This window comes from Cataglyphis hispanica, chromosome 13 (genome assembly GCF_021464435.1).
Source record: "Cataglyphis hispanica isolate Lineage 1 chromosome 13, ULB_Chis1_1.0, whole genome shotgun sequence".
In the NCBI taxonomy this organism is placed as follows: domain Eukaryota; kingdom Metazoa; phylum Arthropoda; class Insecta; order Hymenoptera; family Formicidae; genus Cataglyphis; species Cataglyphis hispanica.
The window spans coordinates 4,436,302-4,461,965 of NC_065966.1; the positions used below are offsets into that span (position 1 = coordinate 4,436,302).

At 34.7% G+C, this 25,664-nt stretch overlaps 3 protein-coding genes across 4 annotated transcripts; all 3 read left to right on the forward strand.

Annotated features, from left to right (window-relative positions):
• The first annotated feature begins 999 nt into the window (after positions 1–999).
• Positions 1,000–9,409, forward strand: LOC126853833 (uncharacterized). Of its 2 annotated transcripts, none has more exons than XM_050599886.1 (10): positions 1,000–1,324; positions 3,674–3,832; positions 4,144–4,449; positions 5,647–5,746; positions 5,831–5,954; positions 6,489–6,650; positions 6,850–7,008; positions 7,410–7,732; positions 7,814–8,087; positions 8,516–9,409. In XM_050599886.1, the coding sequence occupies exons 1-10, from the start codon at positions 1,292–1,294 to the stop codon at positions 8,742–8,744; spliced, it is 1,869 nt and encodes a 622-aa protein (XP_050455843.1). In that variant the 5' UTR covers positions 1,000–1,291; the 3' UTR covers positions 8,745–9,409. The 2 variants fall into 2 exon arrangements, with proteins under 2 accessions (XP_050455843.1, XP_050455844.1); XM_050599887.1 differs by having other exon boundaries at positions 6,853–7,008.
• Positions 9,410–14,572: 5,163 nt separating this feature from the next.
• On the forward strand, positions 14,573–19,895 carry LOC126853825 (ankyrin repeat domain-containing protein 11-like). The gene is made up of 2 exons (XM_050599869.1): positions 14,573–18,405; positions 18,489–19,895. Exons 1-2 carry the CDS (start codon positions 14,692–14,694, stop codon positions 18,705–18,707), a joined length of 3,933 nt encoding a protein of 1,310 aa, XP_050455826.1. The 5' UTR covers positions 14,573–14,691; the 3' UTR covers positions 18,708–19,895.
• A 2,072-nt stretch (positions 19,896–21,967) lies between these two features.
• On the forward strand, positions 21,968–25,474 carry LOC126853851 (uncharacterized). The gene is made up of 3 exons (XM_050599923.1): positions 21,968–22,108; positions 23,561–23,657; positions 24,788–25,474. Exons 1-3 carry the CDS (start codon positions 22,094–22,096, stop codon positions 25,030–25,032), a joined length of 357 nt encoding a protein of 118 aa, XP_050455880.1. The 5' UTR covers positions 21,968–22,093; the 3' UTR covers positions 25,033–25,474.
• The last annotated feature ends 190 nt before the right edge of the window (positions 25,475–25,664 follow it).

Genomic DNA, 25,664 nt, shown 5'->3' on the forward strand with positions numbered 1-25,664 from the left:
ACCGCACATGTCGGTTAATTTTTTTCCTCGATAAAAACGATGCAAATATTTAAATTGCGGCTGGTCAACTGTAATATTTTATTATGATAAAAACGCGTTTTCCCGTAAATCTCAAATTGAATCATGCATGACAATAGCCTCCGAATAATAAAAGTATTTATGTTTCTAAAGTAATTATTTTTTATTAAATATTCCAATAAATTTTCTAACTATATATTTATTTTGAACATGTGTTCATTATTTTTGTTGAGAAAGAAAAGATTGTTCGATATTTAAGGGGAAAAATCTCGGCTTTCTATCATTACATGAGAGATTGTCGAAGACATTCTGTAGAGTCACCTGTTTTACGCACGCGAGAAAAAAGATCACGATGATCAATAGCGAGGAAAAACTTTCTCGGCACAATAGAGTGTCACATCGAAAGTACTAGATCCGGAATCGTAGAAAGAATTGCGTATTGATATATCATCTGTTAACCCGACATTAATACAACTGCAATATAAAAGATGTATTGTTTCTCTCATTTTCTTTTGTCTACGAGACTCTTAATTAATTTAAATAAAACGCAGTATTTTTTTACAGCTTCCAATTTTCTTATAATCAATACTTAAATAAAAAATTTAAAAACACAAATTTTAATATTTTCTAGAAAACATATTTAAATTGACGCAAGAATATAACTGAGACCACGAAAAAAAGTATGATGAACTTCGAGCACCTTGTATACCGCAATACAAGCGTGCGATGCTGCGTGTAGTTTGTTGACCGAGAGTAAAGACGTGACTCTCTTGCGGAGAGTCGAACGAAGAGAAGGAGCTCGACTTGTGGCCGACTTCTTCCTTCTCTCCGGTACGACACGCTTATCCACCAACCTGACGGCAATCCGGTTTTCTCGGTCACGGCTGCACGAGAGGGAGACTGCGTTTCTATATTATCCCCACGTGGACCACGTGGGGAGGCTTTTCTCGTCTCCTACCAACACCTGAGGTTTCGCGCCAGTTCGAACAGCAGATCGTCTGTTGGTGGATTTGGCGAACAAGCATCGGCATCGAGAGGTTTCTCCGGAATAAAGATCTTTCGAGGAAGCTTCGAACACAACCCTTCGCGAATACGTGACGTTCGTGAGTTGAAAGATAATTGTTCCGCTTTAAGCGAAAATCATCATTTTAGTGATATTGTTTTTTATAATAGTGTCAAAAAATTGATAGACAGTTGCAGTGGTAGTGACAGTGGGATCCGTGATAGTTCGATTGATATTGGAGCTGTTGATGAGTTTTAGTGATTTGTTAGGATGAGAATAAGACGGTCATGTTGGGTGTTGCTGGTAAGAATAATCTTTCTTTCGGCGATAATTAGTTCGATTTGTTTTGCAATTGATTAAAAATAGCAGATATTTCTAATTGCCTTTAACTTTTTATTTTCCTGTTAAGTCAATTTTCCTGTAAAACTCTTACGCTTTTTACGCTCTTATCTTTTATCGCCTAAAAATATTGGAAAAAAAAAAGATGATAGAAAAAACCACATGGCGTGATTCTCGCGCCAGTCATTGAAGGGGGAATTTTAACTATTATTTATTTCTGTAGTAAATGATTTTATTCAATAATTAATTTTTTAAAGAATATTTTCTCGTATAAAAAGTTTCTTCTAATTTTGGAGATAAGTAGGCGGAATTTCCAATTCCCTCAGTTTTCATATAATGTTTCCTGCATCAATTTGCGAGGTTCAAAGTGGAACAATCTTTACTGCGACCTTGATCCGCTGGAATGAGGAAAAGTAATAAATGTCCCGTACACGTGCTGGAATATCGAGTTCACTCTCGCGCGGGAATTCGCGAAAGACTCTTTTTTTCTCAACGCGAAGTACTCGACCCGAAATATTCATCACGAAATGCCCGAATGCTAGTCATGCGATTTCGTTCAGTCTATTAAAGAATCCGTTGAATACCAGCGAAATTGTCTGCTCAGCTCGATGATTATTGGGTCGTTATGTCAATCGAAAAAATGCGAATAATTTAGGACTTTAACCCTACAAACAAATTAAGCCACGTATGTTGCAAAAATGCATTTTTATATTTATATTTTTATAATCAGTTATCTTCTTTTTTTAATTAATAAACACAAAAAATATGTCAATTTTTTTTTAATAAAGCTTAAGAGATTATTATCGATTTTATTTTTGATTGCTCCAAGCTTGTATTTCCTTCTTGTTTCTTATTGTAATATTTAATTATAATTTTTATAAGTTTGTTTATAAGAATATAAGTTCGAGCAATCTTTGTTGCGTGAAATTAAAAAAAAATATATATTTTTAATAATTGATAATTTATCTTTATTAGAATTGAAGCTGCATGTGATGCGTTGTGGTCAATGCACTCTCATATGCGTGCATGCATGCATTTGCTGTTTTGAACTTGATTTTTTTTTAACAAAACTAACTGCTTTTATTAGAGGATTTATAAGAAATAGTTTAGATTTCGTATTTCTGCTGAAACGGTTCATTTTATAAAAAATTGAAGCATATAAAAAAATTCATAAATATTAATTATAAGGATATTGAGATCTACTAACATTAATGAAACATAAGTAGCGATAAGTATAATATGTTAGCTCCATTCATTAAATTCATGAACATAAATTTAATTTTTCACGTTGAAGACTGGCTTTCAATATGATTATACATCACTCATAATAATTACTTTGCTTAATTAAAATAATTAAATCGAAGAACGCTTATCAAGTTCAATTACAGGTTGTTGACTATCAAGAGTAATTAAAAAAACTTACGGCTATTTACTTTCACTAATTTCAAGTCTTTCTCTGCAAAATCATACATACATAAATTATATATTTAAGTTATTAAGTGAAATATCGTGCATACATCGAGATTAAATCCGTATAATGATTTTGCAACGCGATTTTAAGGATCTGTTTTTTTTTTAACGATTGCATAAACTTGCAACACGGATCCCTGTAAAGTCGCATTACAGTCATTCCATTTCCGGTGCAACGAACATAAATGCCGACGTTTCTCCAGACGAGTTTCCTCCTCGTAAAGGAAGATCTCTTACGCGATAATCGAGTCCACGCCGGCAAGCAAGAGGAGATGCGTGTAACGTAATTTACGCTTCCTTGCGATTTATTCTCAACTATGTGCAGTGGCGTTGCACGCTCGTTACGATTGTTACTCCGCGGAAGTTGCATTTTATTGTCCCTTCGCTCAACCGCACGCGCCGTTTTCACTCGCATTGCCTTAAATCTCACGCGCGACGTCCACTAATTAGCGGTATCGAAAGTTGATTAACATATTATTAATTCACATTATGAAAATTTGTCCATCTACATCCTGCATATCTTGCATCAAGCAAATCTTTGCTGACAGTTAATTACAGCTTGTTGGCAATATTTAAAGATATGACACGTTTTATTAATTAATTAATTAATTAATTAATTAATTCTGTTTAATCGGTTAATCTGAACCAAGTAATTAATTAAATTCTTAATTTTCAATTTCTAGTAATTGATTAGACAATTGATGATGTAACGCATCATCTAATTCTATTACGCTGTGCTAATGCTTAACGACATTCGATTCGCTTATCTATGATATTTACAACAAATATAAAAATTATGTATCACAATCCGCGACATTTACGATTGTTTGTCTCATTCTCTAGACAGTCGTGCTACTGTCCCCGATCTATGCCGAGAAAAATGCTGACAATATCGACATCAAGGATGACGAGAAAGCTCAGGAGAAGATATCGACGATACTGAAGCTGGTCGACGAGAACGGCAAAAACAGAACAAGCAAAGTACGAGAAGTAGTGGCATCCGTGAGTAAACATATTTGCAATCGATTCGATAAACTTTCGAATTAACTATACATTTCTAGTCAATTGATACCTAATGTTTAGACATTGATGTTACTTCTTTTTTTTCTCGCGAAATGTGATTTATTTAAAACGGAGTGAATAGACATATACACAAATAAATAATTATGTTGTTTACAGAGATAAATATTAGTTTAAATATAACACTATTTATACATTAAATTATCCATGTCAATTAAAAAAAAAAAATATGTTATTTCTGGAATATGTATCCTCATTAATTGTAAGAAAATTATATTTGATTTTTTCTATAGGCGATGAAGATACCAGAAAAGCGCGAACAAATTGGCGAAGTAATACCGATAATGCGTAGCATGTCTTCGCCGCAAAAATTGGCAATGGCGACGATAATTTCCACGAAAATATCCAATAACGACACGAGGTTTCCGCCACTCGAGGAGGCACGATCCCTCCTAGGCGATGGAAATCGACGAGAAAACGCGAGCAGAGAACTGATGCTACCGATCAGCATGGATATAGCGAAGATCATATCCGACGATTCGGATTCTGACGAGAGCAACGAGGAGGAAGAGGACGAGATGCCCGAAGCTTTACCGGAGGTGAGTTGAAATGTGCAAGTAAAAAGTAACGCAAATTTATGCGGCACACGTTGGCGCATAAATGATCTATCTCGCGTCCCGACTTTTTTTCTACCACAGGTGAGCGAACGGTAGAAAGTCGAGTTTGACGTGTCTACTCATCGTAAATTTCAACGAGATTTATCTCATCGGTTAATTATAATATATATGTGTGTTTTCCCTGGCAGAGATACGAGTTTCTCAAAGGACGCTTGTAAAGATTGAATTTTATACATGAAACCTGTAATAAATATTCCAGATCTATACGGCGATTTCTAAAGTTAATATCCACATTTGCATCGGTCACATAAATTTAATAGAAAAATCGTTAATTATATTTACTATAGAGATTCGATGCATCTGTCATTCTTATTTGCAATTATTATTTTAAAAATTGCATCGCAAAAAATGGACCGCCGTTAAGATTATAGCCTTTTCGGATCTAGAACAAATAACATCGTACGGTTTCACTTGTAGCGCCGGCATTTTAAACGGTACCTTTTATGCGAATACTTTCACACGCGTTCGACATATTTTATTGCGACGCTTCGACCAAGGACCATCTCGTGAATCTCGTGAATGGCGTCGCAGCTACTATACGCCGTATCAGATATATCGCTCGAGAGAGAACGACTTTCCATTCCGGACATTAATTAGCGAGCGACTTGAACGGATATAGGCGGATATAGATTTATCTCACGTGGACGCATAGATAAGCGGCAACGTTTTGACGTAAGTGGACTTGACAACGATAGGCTATATAAGAAGCTGTTATGGATAAATTTTGAATCGCTAATAAAACATATAATTAATGCAGGATATAAAATACTACACTTGATGTGTTTAAACAATGTTCTTCTTAAGTATAAGTAAACGATCATTAAGGTCAGTGCGTACAGACAATACTTGTGAATGCTGATAATTACAAAGAATATAATAAAAATTCGCACACATTAAACGGTAATTATAAATTTCGCGTATAATCGCGTACACATGATTACAATTAATGAATATAATTAAAATTCTAGACAATATTTCTTCTGCTTTAACTTTAAAAAAGGGAGATCTTACTTCACGAATTACAAGGAAGTTTCCTGAATCGGAGTAAAAACGATATACTAAGTTTTTGTGAAAGCAATATTTTTTTTGAGAATTTTTCTAAATTCTTTCAAATTACAGGCTCAAGAATTGCGCTTAATAAGACCGCAAGAGCGACGACGACCCGTGTACATTACACCATTGCGGCCAGCGAGACCGAACAGAAGGAACGTTTACGCAGGTCAGTTTTCCGCCACGATCAACGATAATCATAAATCGCGAATAAAATTATGCATCAGTCGAGACAGATTCATTCGATTTCCAGGTCAACCAAGGCCGCCCATCATACGGCCGTCTAAACGTCCGAACGATCCGAAGAGAAGGCCCACGGAAAACGAATGCACTTTCTTCACGAAGACGGTGTGTCTCGAGGCGAACGATTATCCGCAGTGAGTCTGCCCCGAACTTTCGTTTCGGCATTGAATTAATGATGAACATTGTTACGCGGCAATTTGCATACGGGCGAGATTAAAATCTCTCGGGTCGTCTTAATTGGCGAGCCCGCGGAGTTTTCACTTTCCGCGTATCTCTTTCTCAAGATGATTAAAATAAAGATGACCAAATTTTAGAGATAAATAAACGATCGAGCAAAATTAAATTAGTAGAATTTAGAAAGCAAAATCAATATAAACAGTTTTGTCAATAATTATTTTTTAATTTTTTTTTTTTTGATATTATATATATCGTTCCTTTTGCAAATATAAATAACTTGCAATAATTAATTTTTTTATAAGGGATACATTTATTTACAATACTATTTTGTTTCTGTTAAATTTTCCTAAGCTTCATAAATCTTTGGAGTCCATCATTCTCAGCTTTTCGAATAAAAAGTAAATATGTGTAAAAAATTTTTCTTCATTGGAGAAAATGTAACTACTGTTTGTTTCCGCGAGAAACTGTTAATAACTGCCTTAACTTTCTAGCGAGGCGATTATGAGGAGTTTGAGATCTAATAAAGAAATGGTAGCGGCATTGTTGACCGACTATAAGGCGCAAGAATACGGAAGCGCGGAGGAAAAATTACCGAGTCCTTTATCTTTGGAGAATAAATACGAGAATAGATACGAGAGCAATGAGATTAAAAGGTAAACGATAAAAACATATCTGTTCTCTTCTCTCTTTTAAAGTAACATAAAGTTATATTTCTGCGCATTTTATATTTTAATAAATTTGTATTTGTAAATAAAATGAATTGAAAAAAAATATTTAATTACATTACATCTATCTTTTTCTTTCATAATTTGTGTGATGGAGTTTTTTTTTATTATTTATTTTTGGCTTCAGAAGATCCGACAATCCCTTTGACAACGTGGAGGAGGGTTTCACCTGCCCGTCGACTGTCAAATATGCTCGCCCCCAATTGGCGAGAGCTGCTTCCGGAGTCTGGAAGTATATAATAAATACAGGCGAACACACCCAGACGATACGACTGGAAAAGTGCTCGTAAGTATGACAACGTTACGTATTAAGGAAAGAAAGGTAATTTATTTGGGCATTAATTATCAATTTACGTAATGATTTCATTAAGCAGTTAAATGAAGTATATCTGATCAGAATAATGAAATATCTGCCAGTTATAAGACTCTGGCTTGTGCAGAACATGACTTACAATAAAAAGAAAGCTTAAAAATAATAAAATGTTGAAGTATTAACATTTTTTCTTAACAACGATAAATGTATATTATTAATATATATATATATATATATATATATATATATATATATATATATATAATACTTTTTAATGATATTTTATTTTTCAAATTATGAGTTTTCCTATTTTTAAATACTAAGTAATACTTAAGTAATTAAATTTTAGTAATATTTAATATCTCTTATCACAGTAATCCACATTCGAGTTGCTCGTTCATCTCCGAAAACTACCGGTCTTCCTGCGTACAAATTTACAACTATCACAGATTATTGACTTGGGATCAGAAATTAGGATTGCACATGGATATATTCAAAGTTCCGACTTGCTGCAGCTGCCACGTACACGGCTACTCTGAGATCTTTCCGCCGCATCAGACGGATCCTCCAACAAACACCAAGGAGATGTTCCCGGGTGCGGACTTCGTGACGGTTAACGATCCCAAGGACGATTTTCAGAACAATCTTAATCACATCACTAAATATACTTCCACCTCTAATTACGACTCCAATCACGGTACTTGTATTTCGAAATTATTCGTCATCGTCCATCCGTCGAACGATCTCGTCGGTGAACGCGATTGATTTTTTTTTTCAGTCTCCAGCAATAAGAAGCCGGTGCTAGAGGTGAGCGTGACGAGCAGACCCACCTTCACTATTCCGAACAGAAACAGATCGAAAAAACCAGCGTCGATCCCGAGGCCATACGATAAATTACCGCAGCAGCACGCGCCCAACACGCGAGCACCGGGTTACAAAGGTCCGCTGACTAAGATCAGACCCAATCGACCCAATAGGCCGCCTTTCAGGCGAGAGTCCACCTCTCACGAAGATTACACGGAATCTTCCCGTAACAGTTCGGCTATCAACCGGTAAGTAACGCAGCGTTTCTATAATTTATCAATTTATTATTATAATAAAAAATTATGTACATGTGTTCTTTATTTTTTTATTAATTTGCCAGATGATATCTAAATTGATAGAAAAATTAATTATAAGAATTTAAATTAATATATTTCTTTCTTTTATATATGTATAGTTAATTTATTAAACGTCTTCCTACGTGAATATAATATCAAAATTTATTTAATTAAGTAGTTACTTAATTAAATACTTGAAATCGATCAAGCTTCCAGAATATACAATTGGTTAGTTAATATTATAGTAATTTATTCTAAGATTAAGCAATACAGTCTTGTCTTATTAAAATTACACACAAATAAATAGCTTTGCTCGAGATTATTAAATATTAGAATTTTTCACGTAAAGCAAATATTACAATAAATCTTTCTTTATGTAGATACAGTCAACCGTACGATCAGGACGTAGATGCCACGTCGAGGTTGCAGAACGGAGGCTTCGACGAAGAATATCACGAGCCGCATAGGAGAATCAATTATAATTATCACCCTATCATAGACTTTTTTAAGCCGGAAGCTTCCATGCTGCAATCCGCGGAGCCGCAACTCACCGTCCAGCCAGCGACAATTCATAGCGACAATAGCGCGTGGAAGCCGATGATATCTTAGATCCTAGCGTTCTTCCTTCGGAGTACCTGACATCCTACTTTAATGAAGATTCCAAATCACGTATTTCGCGACGTTCGTGTTTCTTACGTTAATCTCTACGCGATCGTGAGAGAGTATTATTTGTTAGAGGAATATATTATGCTCTCTGAAATATGGGATATCCATAGGTATAACTATTGTATGTACCTTTGAGATTATTCTGAATTTAGAAAATTTAAATCAATAAGAGAAATATAAAAAAGTTTGAAACACAGTTAGATAAATATTTAAAGTATAAAATGTCGCGTAAAAAATTTTGACTATAAACAGACTTTATTTTATAGGGTACTTAGTATACAAATTTAAATAGATATTGTATCTTTAATTAGTTTCTTTTTATCGTTAAATCGTTTAATAGGCAATGATAAATTTTTACGACGTATCTTCGCGAACGATTCCTTATATAGTAAGAAAAAAAAAAAGAATTAGAGTAAAGGACGTGTTATGTTCGTAAATTTTTGATTGGTGGAATATAATGGCCACAATGGTCAGATGCAATGAAAAAAATTTTTTTTCCTTGAACAAATTCGTTTCGACCTGATATTTATTAGTCGTTATTTCTACGAATTATTTATAAATTATATTTAAGGTTTATGATGTTCGTTTTTTTTTTTATATCACCAATAAAGTATTCTTAGATTGTTTTTCTGTCTCAACGTCCACTTTATTGTTTGACGTAGGCTTGATTCAATTATACTGCACTTCACTATAGCCGGCAAGAGAAAGCGTTCGAAATTTTATTCGTAATACAAGCAATGCCAATCGTTGATACCGTAAAATATGCATGGTCACAATTTACTTGCCGCAACTTATTACGATCAGCGATCTGTGAATGCAGTTTCACGTTTTGGAAGTCAAAAACTTCTTCCTTCCTGTGCAGATTTTTTTCGTGCAAGGGTGAGTGACCAATGATTCGCAACAATTTGTAGAGATTGGGATTTTTATTTTATGCAAAACTAAGAGGAAATGTAGTCAAACTATCTTTGCACCGGGGAAAATGGAGAAAGCTAAATCTCTTCTCACAATTGTATGTTTTGCAAACACGTTGTTCGAAGATACGCATTAAGTTTACACAAAGTAGAAACACGAAAGAGTCGAGTTTGTCTTATTGCAGTTCAATTTTTACTAGTCCATTACCAGCAATTGAAATTCATATAAAATAAATTATTTGTTCTTATATCTTATCATATTGCATAATTTTTTATATTAAAAAAATTTATTATTTTTCTTATATATATTCTAAATTATATTTTGAACAATGTGCACAATTTTTATTTACAATTAACGTAATATAAGCGGTTTGAAAATGAAATGCAATGCTATAACAATTGAGAAAATCTCCGTATTTAGTAAAAAAAGTAACATTAATATATATTTTTTGGAAGAGTTATATTTAAAATATAAAATATAATAAGAAAGTAAACTAATTACCACAAAAATGATGAGAAAAAGTTTACTTTCTAGTGTCAAATAATTCGATACCTTATTTCATCTTTATTAAGTATAGAGTAGCAGGATTTTTATATATTTAAAAAAATTTACATATCTATTTAGGCTGCTCTGGAAATGGAAATTCTGTTTTATGATAGTCCTCTCGGTGGATTCGTCAGAGCGAAGAAAGTCTTGGATCTCGAGCGATACGCTTCGCGAATCAACGCGGAAAGATGTGGGAGCGCAGCTGGCGAAACGAACGATTCACCTGACTGAACGAAATAAATCGCGCTACGCTTTGCACTCGCCTTGCTAGATATTTCCATGTTGGATCTCTCGTATCCTTCTCATACGTATCCCTCTCTCGTTAAGCGTTCTCTCTGCTTTGCGCCCATATAACGGCGCATCTCGTCTAATTAATGACACACTCCTCCATCCGCGCGTCTTTTACGAGGCTCGCATCGCAATTAAGGATACGAGCGCGACGTAATTAGGGTACCGTATGTCGAAGTTTTTTTTCTAATATTCAAGCCGGTGAAGAGAGGCGTCGTGGGTGAAACGGCCCGACGAACGAATCCAATCGAGAGTGATAGAATCGTTGAACGATCGAATCTGCACGCTTGGCGGAGCAGGGGTCTCTAGACGTTTCAGCGTTTTTCTCCCTTACCTCGTCTTTCAGATGGCTAGAAAATATAAATTAGACCACACGGCCGTATCACCGGTTAGTTTGACGAAGGACATCGATCGAAGATGATTAGAAATCACGTAGGTGATTCGACTTATCGTGAATTTCTCTCTTTTGTCGCGCGACCAATATAAATTTATAAACGTTATCTGTTATTTTGGAAATACGCGATTCCGGAAATTGAGTAACGTAATAGTGTCTTCTTCTTTTAAAGTGTGAAAAATTTATATTGTTTTATTAGAAGCATCCAATAAATTTAATATTTAATCCCTGCTATTTTCGATCGATTATAAATTAATAATTAATTATAATTAATATATAAAATCTATTAAGTTTGCGATAAATTTGTGATATGTATTCAAATATCAATATTTAATATTCCAATATTAATATTCCGTTTAATAGGTGTAAATAAAATAATTCGAGTGTATACAAGTAAAACTTTAACTATTTATTGGGTTTTAGCCGCATATCGAGTGATATTTTCTCATAATGCTATGAAGCGAAGAACAATCAAGAAAAATGGAGCAAGAACGGAAAGTTTGTAATCTAATCATCGCTATTCTTTTAACAACCGTCAGCATCCATTCCGTGTCATCGAGTCAGAATCTTTACACCACGATCGAATCTATCGACAATGGTCGATTCACCGATAATATATCGTTACAGTCTTTGAATACCACAACATCCATTTATCAAGATTTTACAACCGATTTACCGGTTTCAACAAGTATTCAAACAAAAGAAATACTCGAGTCCGCAGAAACGAATACTTTGAATCGATACGCGGGATCGTCTCGTCGTCAAGAAGAATATAGCGAAAAAATCGATGATTCTAAGGAATCTCCAGACTACGCGATACCGTATTCGGAACACGAAGAGGCGAGAAACGTGTCCACTCGACCCAAATATGTCGCTCCGGGTGTCTGGGCGAAGCCGCCACCGGAAAAAAATATTCCCTTGGACTTTGTGCCGACGAAGCTGCACGCTCAAGTTCGTGGAATTCATACCGTGAAGAGATTGCCTCAGCGAGAGGCGATTAAAAGCGCGAAAACCGACGAAGAGAAGCAAAACGCTTCTCGATTGAGGGAGATCGTTACCAATTCGAAGATCAACACTGTCTACACCGAAGAGGGATACGAGGATTCAGCGTACGATCATGCGGGGCATATCCGGGATGCCGATTTTCACGAAGGATTTGCGCGTAAGCTTCACGATCGTAAGAATAATAAACTTAATTCCTCGAGCAATAAAAAGAAGAAAAAGAATAGGAGCCTAGTGCCTAATGAATTCAAGGAGTATGAGGAGGATTATCAGGATGATTTTAAGGAGAACGGAAAGGTCTCGAATGACGAAAATAATCTGACAGAATATGATAGAAACATTTGGGAGGGATCGGAAATAGATTCTAAACTTGCTGCTGAGAATGGCATTCGGAAGCTGGAGAAAGACATCGAAGAGGATGTTGAAGAGACCGAGAGAAGCTCGAAAAACTATCAAGACGAGCAGGAATCAAAGCTTCGCAATGACATTGAAGTTGATGATGTGGAATCAAAAGATTCTCATGATGAAAATGATTTAGAAGATGAAGAGAATAAGACTGACAAGATAAAAGAGAAAAAATATAAGTTGTGGAACAAAAAAGACAATATTATAAATAAAGAAATGAAACAATCATCCAGGCTAAAACGAAAAAAGAAGAAGGATCTGTATCGTGAGACTCACGAGACAACCGCGGTTCCATCTGACAAAACACATTTAAATGATAGTAAAATACTCGCAAATTCCTACGGTTTTGTAACAAATCCCTTGAATTCGCGAGCGTATTCCGTCGACCAAACGACCCTGCGTTACGTCGCTCCGACCGCGACGACTTCGTTTCAAGTTGCTGATCAACCGACGACGATCAGTTATAGTCAGCTCTTCTGGAACTACTTTAAAGCAATACAAGGTCCATCGACCACCGAGTCATCCGTGTTCTTTTCGAATTCGACGACCATGAATCCGCGACCGGAAGAGCGGACACCTGTTGCACTGACGAACATCGACAGTCATGATTCGTATCTTTTAATGACGAAGAGAGATGATATCGACTATGTTAATAACGTGGTATCCACAGTCGCGACATACACCAGTGTGCAGCCCCTTCTGCTTCAATCCTTGCCGTCGTTGAATCCTGAAGACACGGAACATTCATCTCCAACAAATCTTCTTGACAGTACAATATCCAGCAGCACTCCGGCTGTCATGTCGCTCAACATCACTCAAGAAGCTTATTCTCAAACAGCTGATTATCATGAGAATCCATTTCTCGGATCTGTTCTCGATGACAGTAAGATTCTCGTGTCCAAAAACAAGATCAAATATAAGGTGGCGGTAAGACCAAAGTTGGAGAAGAAACCCATCAAAACCATTGTTCATTCAACGCCTTATCAACAAGTTCTACCATCATCCATCTCCAAGAAAGAAGACGAGAACAAGAAGATCCAAAACGAGTTAAATGCAAAGTATAACAAGATGTTAAATTATATTAAAAGTAAGCAAAAGACTCAATCTCTTCCGAAAAAGAAGATCGTTTTCCCAGAAGATCTTACCCTGATGAGACCGCCAACACTTCAGGCTACTTATTCGATTTTTCCGAGCGAACGTCCTCCAGTTATAGATCATCATTCAAGCGTGTTCGAAAGTGAAACGCCTCGGAAGACTAACTGGAGAAGCTTATTACAAGAAGATCAATTTCCTTCTCGACCGATTGAATTACCATTGCGTTCCAACGTTCAGCCTTTCGCATACCTTCAACCGGTGCATCTGGTCTATCGCAATAATCCGCTTCCAGCCACGAAGCTGTTGCCACCGCCGTTGTCGTTGACGAGCATTTATGCCAATTACCATAACGATTGGCAGAATGACAATTATCTTTCTCACGCCGGCGGTAAACCGCAGCAAAAGCGTGATGATGCGTTCAAATATTTCCCGCTAGTCTCCAAAGCGAGCTGGAGAACACGATCCAGGAGAAAGAGATCCGAGTTTCGCAACGATACGATCGTTGATGTGAAAGCGACGGCAAGCAATGGTGTGACCAATGACAATAAATCGGAGCAACGAGATAAAGATACATTCAATAGAATAATTGATAGATCGAAAGGAAAATCGGCGAATCGTAGAATAATCGACGTGCCGATAATTGATGTTCCAGATACGACGAGACTAACATCCCCCACGAGATCGAGATACAACAAAAACGGAACATTCATGACTTTAATAGACAAAAAGACTACTATCGCTAATAATGAAAACGAGAACGTTAAAGATGCGAAAATAATTCATAATTTGTCAAATGAAAAAGATCCAATATTGACTCAATCAATAAAAAGAGATGGATATGAAAATAATTTAAATATCGAGAGATCGACAAAAAAGAGAAATAAAGAGAGAAATTTTTTACTGGTTAAAACGCGATTAAGAAGAAACACAAAAAATCATGAAGAACTGCTGAATGAATCTCCTAAAATTAATAGCAAGATTATCGATGAAGAAATCGCCGCGCGTTTTAATGATAACAATGAAAATTCGCCAAAGATCGAAGAGCAAGGAAAAATCGAAGCTGAAGTTCCCAGCTTTGATTACATCGAAGAGCTCGCTGAAGACAGTTTCGTGGAACCTTCCACAACAACGGAAGTCGTTATAGATTCGAAGAAATATCCATTTTACAAAAACAAAGACGTGCCGAGTACGTCCGCCTTGAAATACGTCGTAGATCCCAGAACAATACCGAGAAAGACCTCGCGCGGGATGGAATTCTACGATTCTCGAAATGCTTACAGGAAGTGCGACGAGGTGGAATCTAACGTGGATGAAGTGCTGCCCGAGAAAGAGGAGCCAGATCCCGAACGAGGTCCACGAGAGAATCTACCGCGTCTTCGTGGTCTGGGAGACAAGCTGGACTGCTTCAAGGCTAAGTACTTCGACGAGAATCCTCTCGACAATCCGCTATTCGCCGAGGAGCTGATCGAAGAGCCGACTCTGCCGTCGGAATTGGACCCAGCAAAATTTGCTTCGAGGATCATGGTGCTACCTAAAGACAACGAAGAGAACATCGTGCATCGTGTCTCGAAGAAGCCGGAATACAGCGATCGTCAGTGGCGAAATCGACCATACGAGACGCATGAGTCGATACACATCAATTATAAGCACGACCCACAAACCGGAAGAGGCAGGAACGCGTATCTGCATACCGTGCGAGGCTCGAGGCCGCCTAATTCGGTACACGGATCGAAGAATCGAAAATTGAAGCCAAAAACGTCCAAAAGCGTCATTACGCAGTCGCTAAAAACATATCAGACTCCGTCTTATCAAAACCAGGTATATGAGGATGTGATGGGCAATATCAGAAACATGGCGAACGCTTATCAGGTCTACGAGATAACCACCTTGCCATCGACTATACAGAACTTGGCGACTGCCGATAGTAAGAAAACGTTAAAGATTACGAACGTTTTGCCGAATTCTTCTTCGGAGGAAAACAGTACGTCGTTGGATGACATTGATGATATTGACATTGATGACGTTACAGATGTCACGAGCAACACGAAATCGTCGGAGATCAAAGGACTAGTGCCACCTCCGAAGTATTCAGCTCCGCGAAAAACGAATTATAGAAAGTACAGACCACCGAATAAGAGAAGAGTGTTTCTGAGATCTTCGAACGTTCCTCGTATTATCGCTCATCGTCATACCATTAAGATAAATAAGCGCAGCACGACGAATGATAACGCAAAAAATTCCTCTGAAAGTACTATTAATAAAAATGAAAAGACTACAACTATGAAACCTGCAAAAATTAATGTCGGAAATGATACCGTCGTAAAATCGATAGAAGAAGCGATGAATAAAACAAACTTGATGCTTGAAATGGATTTGGATATCGAGGAGAGTAGACAAATTAACACACAAGGTCAAAATTTGACGAATATGAAAATCGACGATAAGAAGAGACGAAGAAACTCAGCGAATAACGAGACGAGCGAACCTTCTCACAAAATCATTTACACAATCAAAGATCGAGTCAAATACTCGAAACCTAAATGGGACGTGGGTAGATACGGTAAGTTTACAACGAATTCAAAAACGGTGGATGAAGACAGCAGGCGAAAAGAGCCTCGGTATAATTATTCCAAAAGAAAGAAGAAGCTGGACAACGATTGGCGAAACAATTCTACGATAATGAATTCGACCGAGAGCACATTTGGAATTGAAAATATAACTTCGATACCAACAGAAAGTGGGGAAAGTAGCACGACCGAAGTGTATCGTGCAGAAGAATCTGTTATGCATCAAATAATCTACAGAAACGATAAATATCCAGAGCGAAAAGAGAGCGTCGATGTTGAATCTGCGGAGAATGTCGAGGATGAAACAGAAAATACGACAAACACGTATCAAGTCCGCGAAGACATTGAGGAGCATGGTTCCACAACTACGAAGAGATCGACGAGTTCTTCGAACTCGAAGGAAGTCCTCGACCTACAAAAATACTTGGCATCTGATCCACCAGGATATGCAGAAACATTCTCCGAGGAAGCGACGACGTTATCGAGCAAATATCATGCAGACATAAATCATGAGTTAGAAGACAACGACAAAAAGGAAGACGAAGAGATTGATTATCCAAAAAATGTGGCGAATACATGGGATGATGATTCCTCCGAGAAAATTGAAGAGCAAGTCGAAACGCCGATGAAGATGGAATCGTTTGTGCGAGACGACGATTCAAAGGAACTTTCTTCGAAAGAAGAAGAAGCTTCTGACAAGGATCAGACATTTTTCTCGTATAAGAAACGACCATCATCGGCTGAAAAAGAAAAGGATAACAAAGACTTCGAGAAAGAATCGTTTTATCGTCCATTTCCATTTTCAAGATACAAGTCAAAATTTAAAAAGAAAAGTGAGGAAGATGATTCCGAAGAGGAGAGCGAGGAAAGGAATGATGATTACGTGTTTCCTTGGCACGCCGATAAAGATAAGAAAGACAGGCGCAAGTGGTTACAGAACTTTGACAGATACGAATATCCTTGGGAAAAGAGAGAGAGACTGGCAAGGGAGCGACGAAGGAAACGGAAACAAGCGGATAGGCTTAGAGAGTTGATTTTTGGCGACGAAGACGAAGAAGAATCTATGAGATACGATAGACCCATTTATCCTTGGGAGAGATACGATGTTCCCTCCAAGACTCGCGTGAACACGCGTAGACGCGATATTTCACGCAAATATATCGACGATAGCGAAGAATCTACCACCGAGAGATTGCCATTTGCGAAATTCAGCAGCAAATATAGTTCCAGTGACAGAGTAGAACCATCCCTTAACGCGAAAGAGATTAGTCGGTCCATTAAAAAAATTTTGGAGGAAGATGAAGATGAAAAATTCAAAGAGAAATCCTTGAAAAAAAGCGTAGACAGCTCTCCTTTACCCGCACGGAAATCATTACCATCCAGAGGAATGCTCGTACCGGAAGACATCACGCAGCCGCCAAGAAAAAAAAGTAGACGAAGAAAAATCTCTCAAGTAGAGAAGAACACATCGAATAACTCGTCCTTTGATTCGAAAAAATTAAAAAGCCCAGAGATCATTAGTAAAGAAGAGGAAGAAAATTCAATGATGGAATATCAGAAGCTGAATAAAAGTAACGTAGGCGACTTAGAGTCAAAGACATCGAGTCAGTTGTTCAACAGCACAAAAGAACCTTCTTTTGCGACTGAATCACATAAGAAAAATCGACAAAGAATCTCGAAGAATAATTCTACGATTTCGTTCAATAACACATCTGCCGAGCCTATTTTTGAACCTGTCAAAAAACGACGCAGAAAATCTCAGGCATTAAAACATCAAGCGTCAGTTTCGCCTTCGCCGAGCGTTGACCTTGACACGAGTAAGTCAGTTTTCACACCCGTTCGAAGGAAATATTCCAAGGCAGACGAGTCTACAAAGACAAATACGTCGGATTCTTTCAAAAAGAGCAATACGGTTAAAACGATAGAAACTGACAATCTCGAAGCTGAAACTTCAACTCCGAAAACGCGAACGGTCGAACATCGATCGAAAGTTTCGAAAGAAAAAATCGTCACGAAGATCACTTATCCGAACGAAGCAGAGAGCTTTTATCCCGCAAACGTGACATTCGCTCAAAAAGAACCGAAGGAAAAATTAAAAACCAAATCGAAACGCAGAAAGAATATTAATAAACGAAAAGATAATAATAAGAATTCAAATGATAAAGAAAAGTTGATAGAAGAAAAAGCTGAGGAAAGAGATTATGGTATTAAAATAGTTAATACAGATGAGATCAAAAGTTCGGCAATACCAGAAAAATCTTCCGTCAATAATAAAGATTCTGTCAAAAGTTCTGAGATAAGGAAGGATGAAGCTGAAAAGATAAATGATTATAATATTTACGATGGAATTAATGATAAAAACCATAGTGATAATGGTAGCTTTTGGTCGACAGAGGTAAGTTTGTCATCACATTACAAGACAATTTAGATTCATTTATCATAACATGACTCATTCGTATTTAAATTTTATGATTTTAGGCCTACGCAGTAAGCAATCTATTGCAAAATATTCCATTTAATCGAATAAGAAATCAAGCCGATGAGAATGAATCAAGTAGAATAAATGAGGAATGGAAAGAGCAACATGGCAATGAGACGGAAAAAGGGGAAAAAGACACGGAAGACAGATCCTTATTACCAGCCAAGTTTATAAAAGATCCGGAACACAGGCTATATTATTATGTAGAACGTAAATAACTACAGCTAAGCAATTTACAAAAAGACATTTTTAATTTTATTTTATTATAAAATATAATAAATAGTGACATGTGAAGCTAATCTTAAAATAGTTTTAGATAATTATACAAAATTTATTTACATTTAAAACTTATAATCAATTTTATCTTTTTTTATTTCATTCAATAACATATAAGTAAACTTGATCAGATTTTTTAAAAATTAGAAATTGTCTGAAATTTATTTCAAAGCTTTGATTATTTATTAAGAAAACAGAATTTATTATAAATTTTCGCAAAAGAATTTTTATAAAAAAATAAAAAATTTTATTTTAATATATATAATATGTTTAATTTTTGCAATAATTACATATACATTACATTCACCGCAAAATATTTTAATAACTATGATTGTGATAAATTCTATGGTAAATTTTAAAACTAATTAATCACTATTCTCTAGAGAAAGCGCATTTTAGATATGGATGATTAAATTCAGTTCAGACGAAGGTGTTGTAATAGTTTTTTCGGATCAGTATATAATTACAATGTATATAGTACAGAATACCTTACTTAGTTATAAACAAACGTTACAGAAGGATTGCATAAATCGTCGTATAGTTCTTTTGTTGGCAAGACTAAGAAATCGTGTGAAACATTGGAGAAATTATATTTTCTGCCATTTGGGATAAGAAAAATTTTCTATTCGCTCATTCGATTCATAGTGCACCGACAATTGCCATTTTTTTTTTAGTCTGATTGGCGATACAATTCATCCGCTTTCGAAATAAAACCTTGGATTTATCTTGGCGCTGAAATCATTCTCACGGAATTATTCGATGATATAAGCGTGAATATTGCAATTTTGTTACAATACTTTGTTTTGTTAAACTGTAATTGATTATAATACGTAATATTCTATGCAGAAGAGAAAGCAAATTATTTAACGGGATTTATTTTCTCTTAATGGCTTGCAATAATTGTTCTGTAAAACGACTAACGTATAAAATGTGTAATTTAATTTAAAAATACAATAATTTATTTTATATATTCAAATATTATAATTTATCTTAATGAAAAAATCTTGCATAATATTTTTACTAATATCTTATTAATATCTTTTATTAAAAACTAATTTTTAAAAGCGCTTTCTCTCGTTACAAACACTTTTAATCGAATTGTATCAGTTATTTTTAATTATAATTATTATTTAATAATTAATAATTTAATAATTAATAATTAAATATATAATCACAATTTTCATTAAATTAATAATCTTTTAACGCTCTCTCTTCTGTAACTGCAATATTTTGGTCAGCAGATATTATCATAACAATCATTGTGATTTGCGAGATTATTGATCTTGTTACATAATCGCGGCTCGTTTTTGAAGAGTGGATAGCCTTGATCTAATTTTCGTTAAACAAGTGCGATAATTTTTTTGTGCTTTTTAATAAACAATTTACTAATAATTGCTCTATTCATTTGCATTGAATTGCAATTAATGAGAGAAACGCAGAGCAATTATCTGTGATGCAACAAAATCTCATCGCATACAATTTACCTCATTATGTGATCATGCGTATATAAGATGTGTCGAACAAAATAATGGTCATTACTCTTTATTTTTACTTTTCTGCATCTTTCTTTGCAAAAAAATTAAAAATTAAGATATTTTGATATCGTATATCATCATATATTGAATTAATTAATAATTTTTTTTCTATCTTTTGATTTCAATTTATAAAAGAATAAATCGCCCTTAATATATCTAAAAAATTATTTTCAAAGAAGTGAGATAATATAGTGAGATATTTTTTCCAAACCAGAAACTGTTTTTTTTTTCACATAGATTTCTGTTATTAATATTTTATAATATATGCAGCATTTTCTCTCAAGACATCCTGTACTCTGAAAGCCACATCGACCATGTAAAATTACCCGAGGCGCTTAAATGATCCATTTTTATCTTGATCACGTGTGCAAGTGATTAGTTATAACCAAGCGTACAAAGAGAAAGAAAACTTTGTCTCGCATTACAATAATGGAATACCATACCGGAAAGGAAAGGTGCGCGCGAATCGATCGTGCGTCTCATTGATGACCACAGAAAAGAGGTATCAGCTGCTCAAAAAGGCATTACGAATATATATCCATCATGAGTAATCTGTCGTTGTCAAATAAATTACATACATGCGCGCGCGAATGTAGTTCAAGATTTCTAGCTCGTGTTTCTTCTTTTCGCTTCTTTCTTTCACGGCCGAGTTGCGACAATTATACAGACAATGATAGATAACAGTATTAATCTAAATATTTATGTGATCAATAAAAATTTGTAAAGGAGAATCTCCTGATTATATTCCAACTTGTATGCAAATACAATTCTAAGGACGAGAAAAATAACGTTCCTTGACATAAATCATTCCCCACGCAATCTGTATAAAGGAACGTAGAATTAAATAACACTATTCGATTCTTTTATATAATGCATATTTCTCAAGATGCTTCTCTTACAGATCATCGATAATGTTAATTATTAAATTAATTCAAATTATATTGTTATAGCGATGCAATCTTCCGTCTGTAAAATACCTTTCTAAGAATTTTTCTTGTTAAACATAGAGAGATGTGTTTATTTTATAAAAATACATTGTGCTTTGTAATAATAACATTACATTAAATAATCAATGACAACAAGCGTCCTCGTGTGAAAAAAAATAAAATTAATTTGTGATGCACACATGACTAATTAGACGCGATTAATTTTACTTTGATGTTATTTAAATAATAGATGATACGCATATATTTGTAAAAACTTTCTTGATGTAATTGCCATGAAACATATTTTTTTTTTTATTCTATTTTGTCTCTATAATTTTCAAAATAACAATAATTCGTCTTACTCATCTTAATTCCATTTATTTCTCTACCCGTCATTGTATCAATTCTCCGCTAATTAAATTGATAATAACTCTCACGAATAAAATGCGAGCGTTATTGATAGTAATTTACGTTTTAATTTATTAGTTCAGTGCATCTTAATTTAAAAAGACATTGTTGTCATTTGGCGAGGACTCATCGCATCAGCCTCGTTCAAATCAAACGGAGCACAAAGAGAAATCGGTGCCCCGTCGAGAAAATCGGTCCTTGGAGTGCAGGATAAGAGTCACTGCATGTGAGAGGTAACTCCCAAGGTTAAGGTGTCCCAAGATGATATAATATTCTTGCGCGCGCGCTCTGATAAAATCCTAGACGAACGAATAAAACGCAAGCGATCGAAAGGGAACACTGAGTCTGTGCTTGGTCAACGTTAATACGCGTGCTATTCCAGAGCACGCAACATAATTCGATCTTTGCTTTTGCACTCTTTGTGTTCAGCTCGTGTCGTGTCTTGCTAGAAACGGCAATATGTTTCCTGCTAAGGTACGTGAAAAATGTTGAAAAAATGATTTGTAATCGGAAACAAAATTTAGTAATTTCGGGAGAGTACTTAGTTCTAGATGAGCAAAAGGGTTCTGATAATTGTATGTAATGATAACATCTCAGATTTAGTAATGTTCTCGATAACAAATTAAACGTATTCAGTATTATTTTATTTGTTATATAAAATCTAGCATTAAACAATTATTTATCCGCGGATTTATCACGTTAAAACATGCGAAAAACTAGCATGTAAAGCACGCTTTCTGTATATTACATCTTTTTTTTTTTTTTGATTGTTTAAATTACTAATGTAACTGGATTCGAAGTCGAACGCCTACGTGACACCAATCTCGTTTATTAACACGTTCACGCCGGGGCCGATTTTAATTTGTTTTGCTATGAGGCGGCGCTCAAATTAATATCGCGCTTCATCTGGCGGCGCGTGATTATTGCCTGTTCAGACCTGCATACGCGTTGTTTGTTGCTCTGCAGTACAGTGAGATCTTATTGTGCAAGTTTCATCGGCAAGAGACGCCCGTAAACGCTGCAAGGAATGCTATAAAAATATGTCCAATAAAAAGGGCAGAGCTTGTGCAACTAACAATACTAAAAGAGTTAAGACGTATTGTGGGCTTTGTGAGGGACAGCCAGTACTTTGCTTGAAATGTTTTAACAAATTACACAAAAAACAATAAATAATGAAGTTATAAATAAAACAATATTAGATTTTATGTTATTTTAACCGTATTTGAATTTTTTGTATAATACTGTATTATTATGTTTATGTTATTGAACAAAACTTATGTTTCTGATACATTATTGATTATAATTATTATTAAAAATAAATGTTTTTAATGAATAAACGTTAAATTTTCATTATTTTAATTCTCAGGGTCTAATAGTCTAATAATTCAGAACACAATCGAATGCGTACCGCCGGTGGCCCGCGCCGCCCGATGAGACAGTTTAGTGCGGGTCACCGGTGGCCCGCGCCGCCCGATGAGACAGTTTAGTGCGGGTCACCGGTGGCCCGCGCCGCCCGATGAGACAGTTTAGTGCGGGCCACCGGTGGCCCGCGCCGGCGTGAACGTGTTAATCGCTTATTAAAATACTCGATGACGTAAATGATACATCTTTAATTAACGAGAAATTAAGTAAACAATGTTTTATTGCAAAAGTTATATTATTGCATAACAGAAGAGTGGAATACGGTGAATTCTCATTAAATAATTTACTGTGAAAAAAGTGAGCAGATTTTTTTATTATATAGTTTATTTAATAAAAAATGTATTTAATTTTATCTACTGTAGGTTTATTTTATGCGAATTATTTCATAAAAATTAATAATGTTAACTCAAAGATTGTTATATTATTTATTATATTATTTATCATATGAAAGTGCATCAAGATATCGTTAAAGTCAATCAAATTCTTATGTATTTCTCATCATAGATTACCCTACTATTTGGATTCGCAGCGTTAATAAAATCATCGATAGCAGTACCGGATAGCGCAGGGATGGTAGAAATGGAGAATGGATTGGCATACGGTAAGTCAGGCTTCTACTTCCGATTTTATAATAAATCTAAGAGAAGTATGCAGATAAAAATGTTTAATCAATATTAAATTTATTTCATTATAATTTTATATTTGTAAAAATTATTATTCTATATTCAGATAATTCGTATATATTAAATTATTTATACATATTTTAAAATTGATAACATCTCTAAAGAATGGAAATAAATTATTAGAGACATTTACAATTTGTATTTTAATAATTATATTGTTAAATATGTTTCTTTAATTTCTCATATGAAATTAAGTAAAATATATTTCTGTGCTGTTGAATTTAATTTTGATTAGACCCCAACAGAAAGCAGCACCAAATCATTTGTAACTAAACTGTCTTACCTTTCACCTGAGAAAATGAGCAGAATGTATACACATATTGGATATACAGTTACACATAAAATAATTTAAATAATTATGTAAATTTATTTACTTAGTTATTTATTAAAAATATATGCTGTTTTAGAATGACATAATAATTGGCATTTTGCGCGTTGTTCTTCGAATTGTAGCAGAAATTTACATATATTTATTTATCTGATTTGCATCAAAATTAGTTCAGCTAAGTAAATCATTTTTCAGATTGAGATTGAATAAATTACATATTTCTGAGAATTTTTTGAATTATGAATTACGATAGCTTTACATGAAAATTTTTTTTTTTAATGGTGATCTGTTTAAAAAATTTATAATTTGAAGCTTTGATTTGCAATCAGTAAAGATTTATAATTTATAATTAAAGCATTTGGTAATGTCAAATTAATTTACAATATCATTATACATATATTCAAAATTACGATTTGAAAATAAAATATGCATTTAATAGTAACAATTATATTATAATAACAGTTTTAAAATTTTAATTGTAAGATTAATTATTTATAACATATATTTAATCAAAGTGTATAAATATAACAATATAATAAATAAATAAAAAATAAATATTATTATAAAACGAATGCAAAAGAAGAAAAGAACAGGGCATGAAAAAAATTACTTGCGCAAATGAAAGAATTACATTGTGCAATTTTTTTTATTTACCATCATTATAACTGCGATAGTAATAAGTCATTTAATGTAATGAGTATCGATTACATCATTCAACAGGTGGGATTCCATACGGAAGTGTAAGTGGCATGCTCGCGAAATATCCGGGATACGGGCAGCTTAACACTCAGTTTCAAGCCAGACAATTGGACATTTTGAGTAACACCAAGCGGCCGATAATTATCACGCCGAATCTCCGAGCTACACGGCTGCTGGGAATTTCACCTCGCCCCGTACAAATCTACAATCTTCCCGGAGTCATCGCTCCCGGAATTGTCGGCACAATTAGTCAAATTGGCTATTAGTCCACCGGAACTATCTCGGAACGACCTCGCGATGGGACATACATACAGATAAATCAGATGATCGAGCTTCCGTCTTCTCGCCACGATTTTTTTTAATGAAGAACGCATGTCGAACCATTCAAGGTTACCGTCATAAACTTGTATTCTTACAACACTATCCATTAGCGCAATTATAACTATAAAATAAAATTTTTTTTACTGATTTAATAATATCTACGAGGGACTATTATTAATATACTTGACGGATAAATTATTCGTTATTGTAATAATACTCATTATTTAAGAATATATATTTTTTTAAGTTTTTTAGTTGCAGATGAAACTCATTGCGACATATATTTTATGTATATATACATCATTTTAAATTTATATGCTACCATTTTTATTGCCATATTATTTATAATATTATAAGATAATAATAAGATTTATACGTGCTAAAATACGAAAATATACACTTGTCTTTGAAATGTTATATTATTATTATTATTAACTTAATTAGCCGTAAATTTTAAAGATAAGTAACCGATAAATTATATTATAAATGTCAAAAAACTGTAAATACATTATTTACTTATAAAATTAATAAAATTTATAGCTTTTTCAATTCAGATTATCAAGAAAAAAAAAGAAAA

Excerpts from the sequence above, each read along its gene's own strand:
- LOC126853833 (XM_050599886.1), top strand. The coding sequence starts at position 1,292 with ATGAGAATAAGACGGTCATGTTGGGTGTTGCTG. Across the intron at positions 3,833-4,143 it reads TACGAGAAGTAGTGGCATCC|GCGATGAAGATACCAGAAAA; the intron begins GTGAGTAAACAT and ends TTTTTTCTATAG. Across the intron at positions 8,088-8,515 it reads AACAGTTCGGCTATCAACCG|ATACAGTCAACCGTACGATC; the intron begins GTAAGTAACGCA and ends TTCTTTATGTAG.
- LOC126853825 (XM_050599869.1), top strand. The coding sequence starts at position 14,692 with ATGGAATTCTACGATTCTCGAAATGCTTACAGGAAGTGCGACGAGGTG. Across the intron at positions 18,406-18,488 it reads GTAGCTTTTGGTCGACAGAG|GCCTACGCAGTAAGCAATCT; the intron begins GTAAGTTTGTCA and ends TTATGATTTTAG.
- LOC126853851 (XM_050599923.1), top strand. Across the intron at positions 23,658-24,787 it reads GGAGAATGGATTGGCATACG|GTGGGATTCCATACGGAAGT; the intron begins GTAAGTCAGGCT and ends ATCATTCAACAG.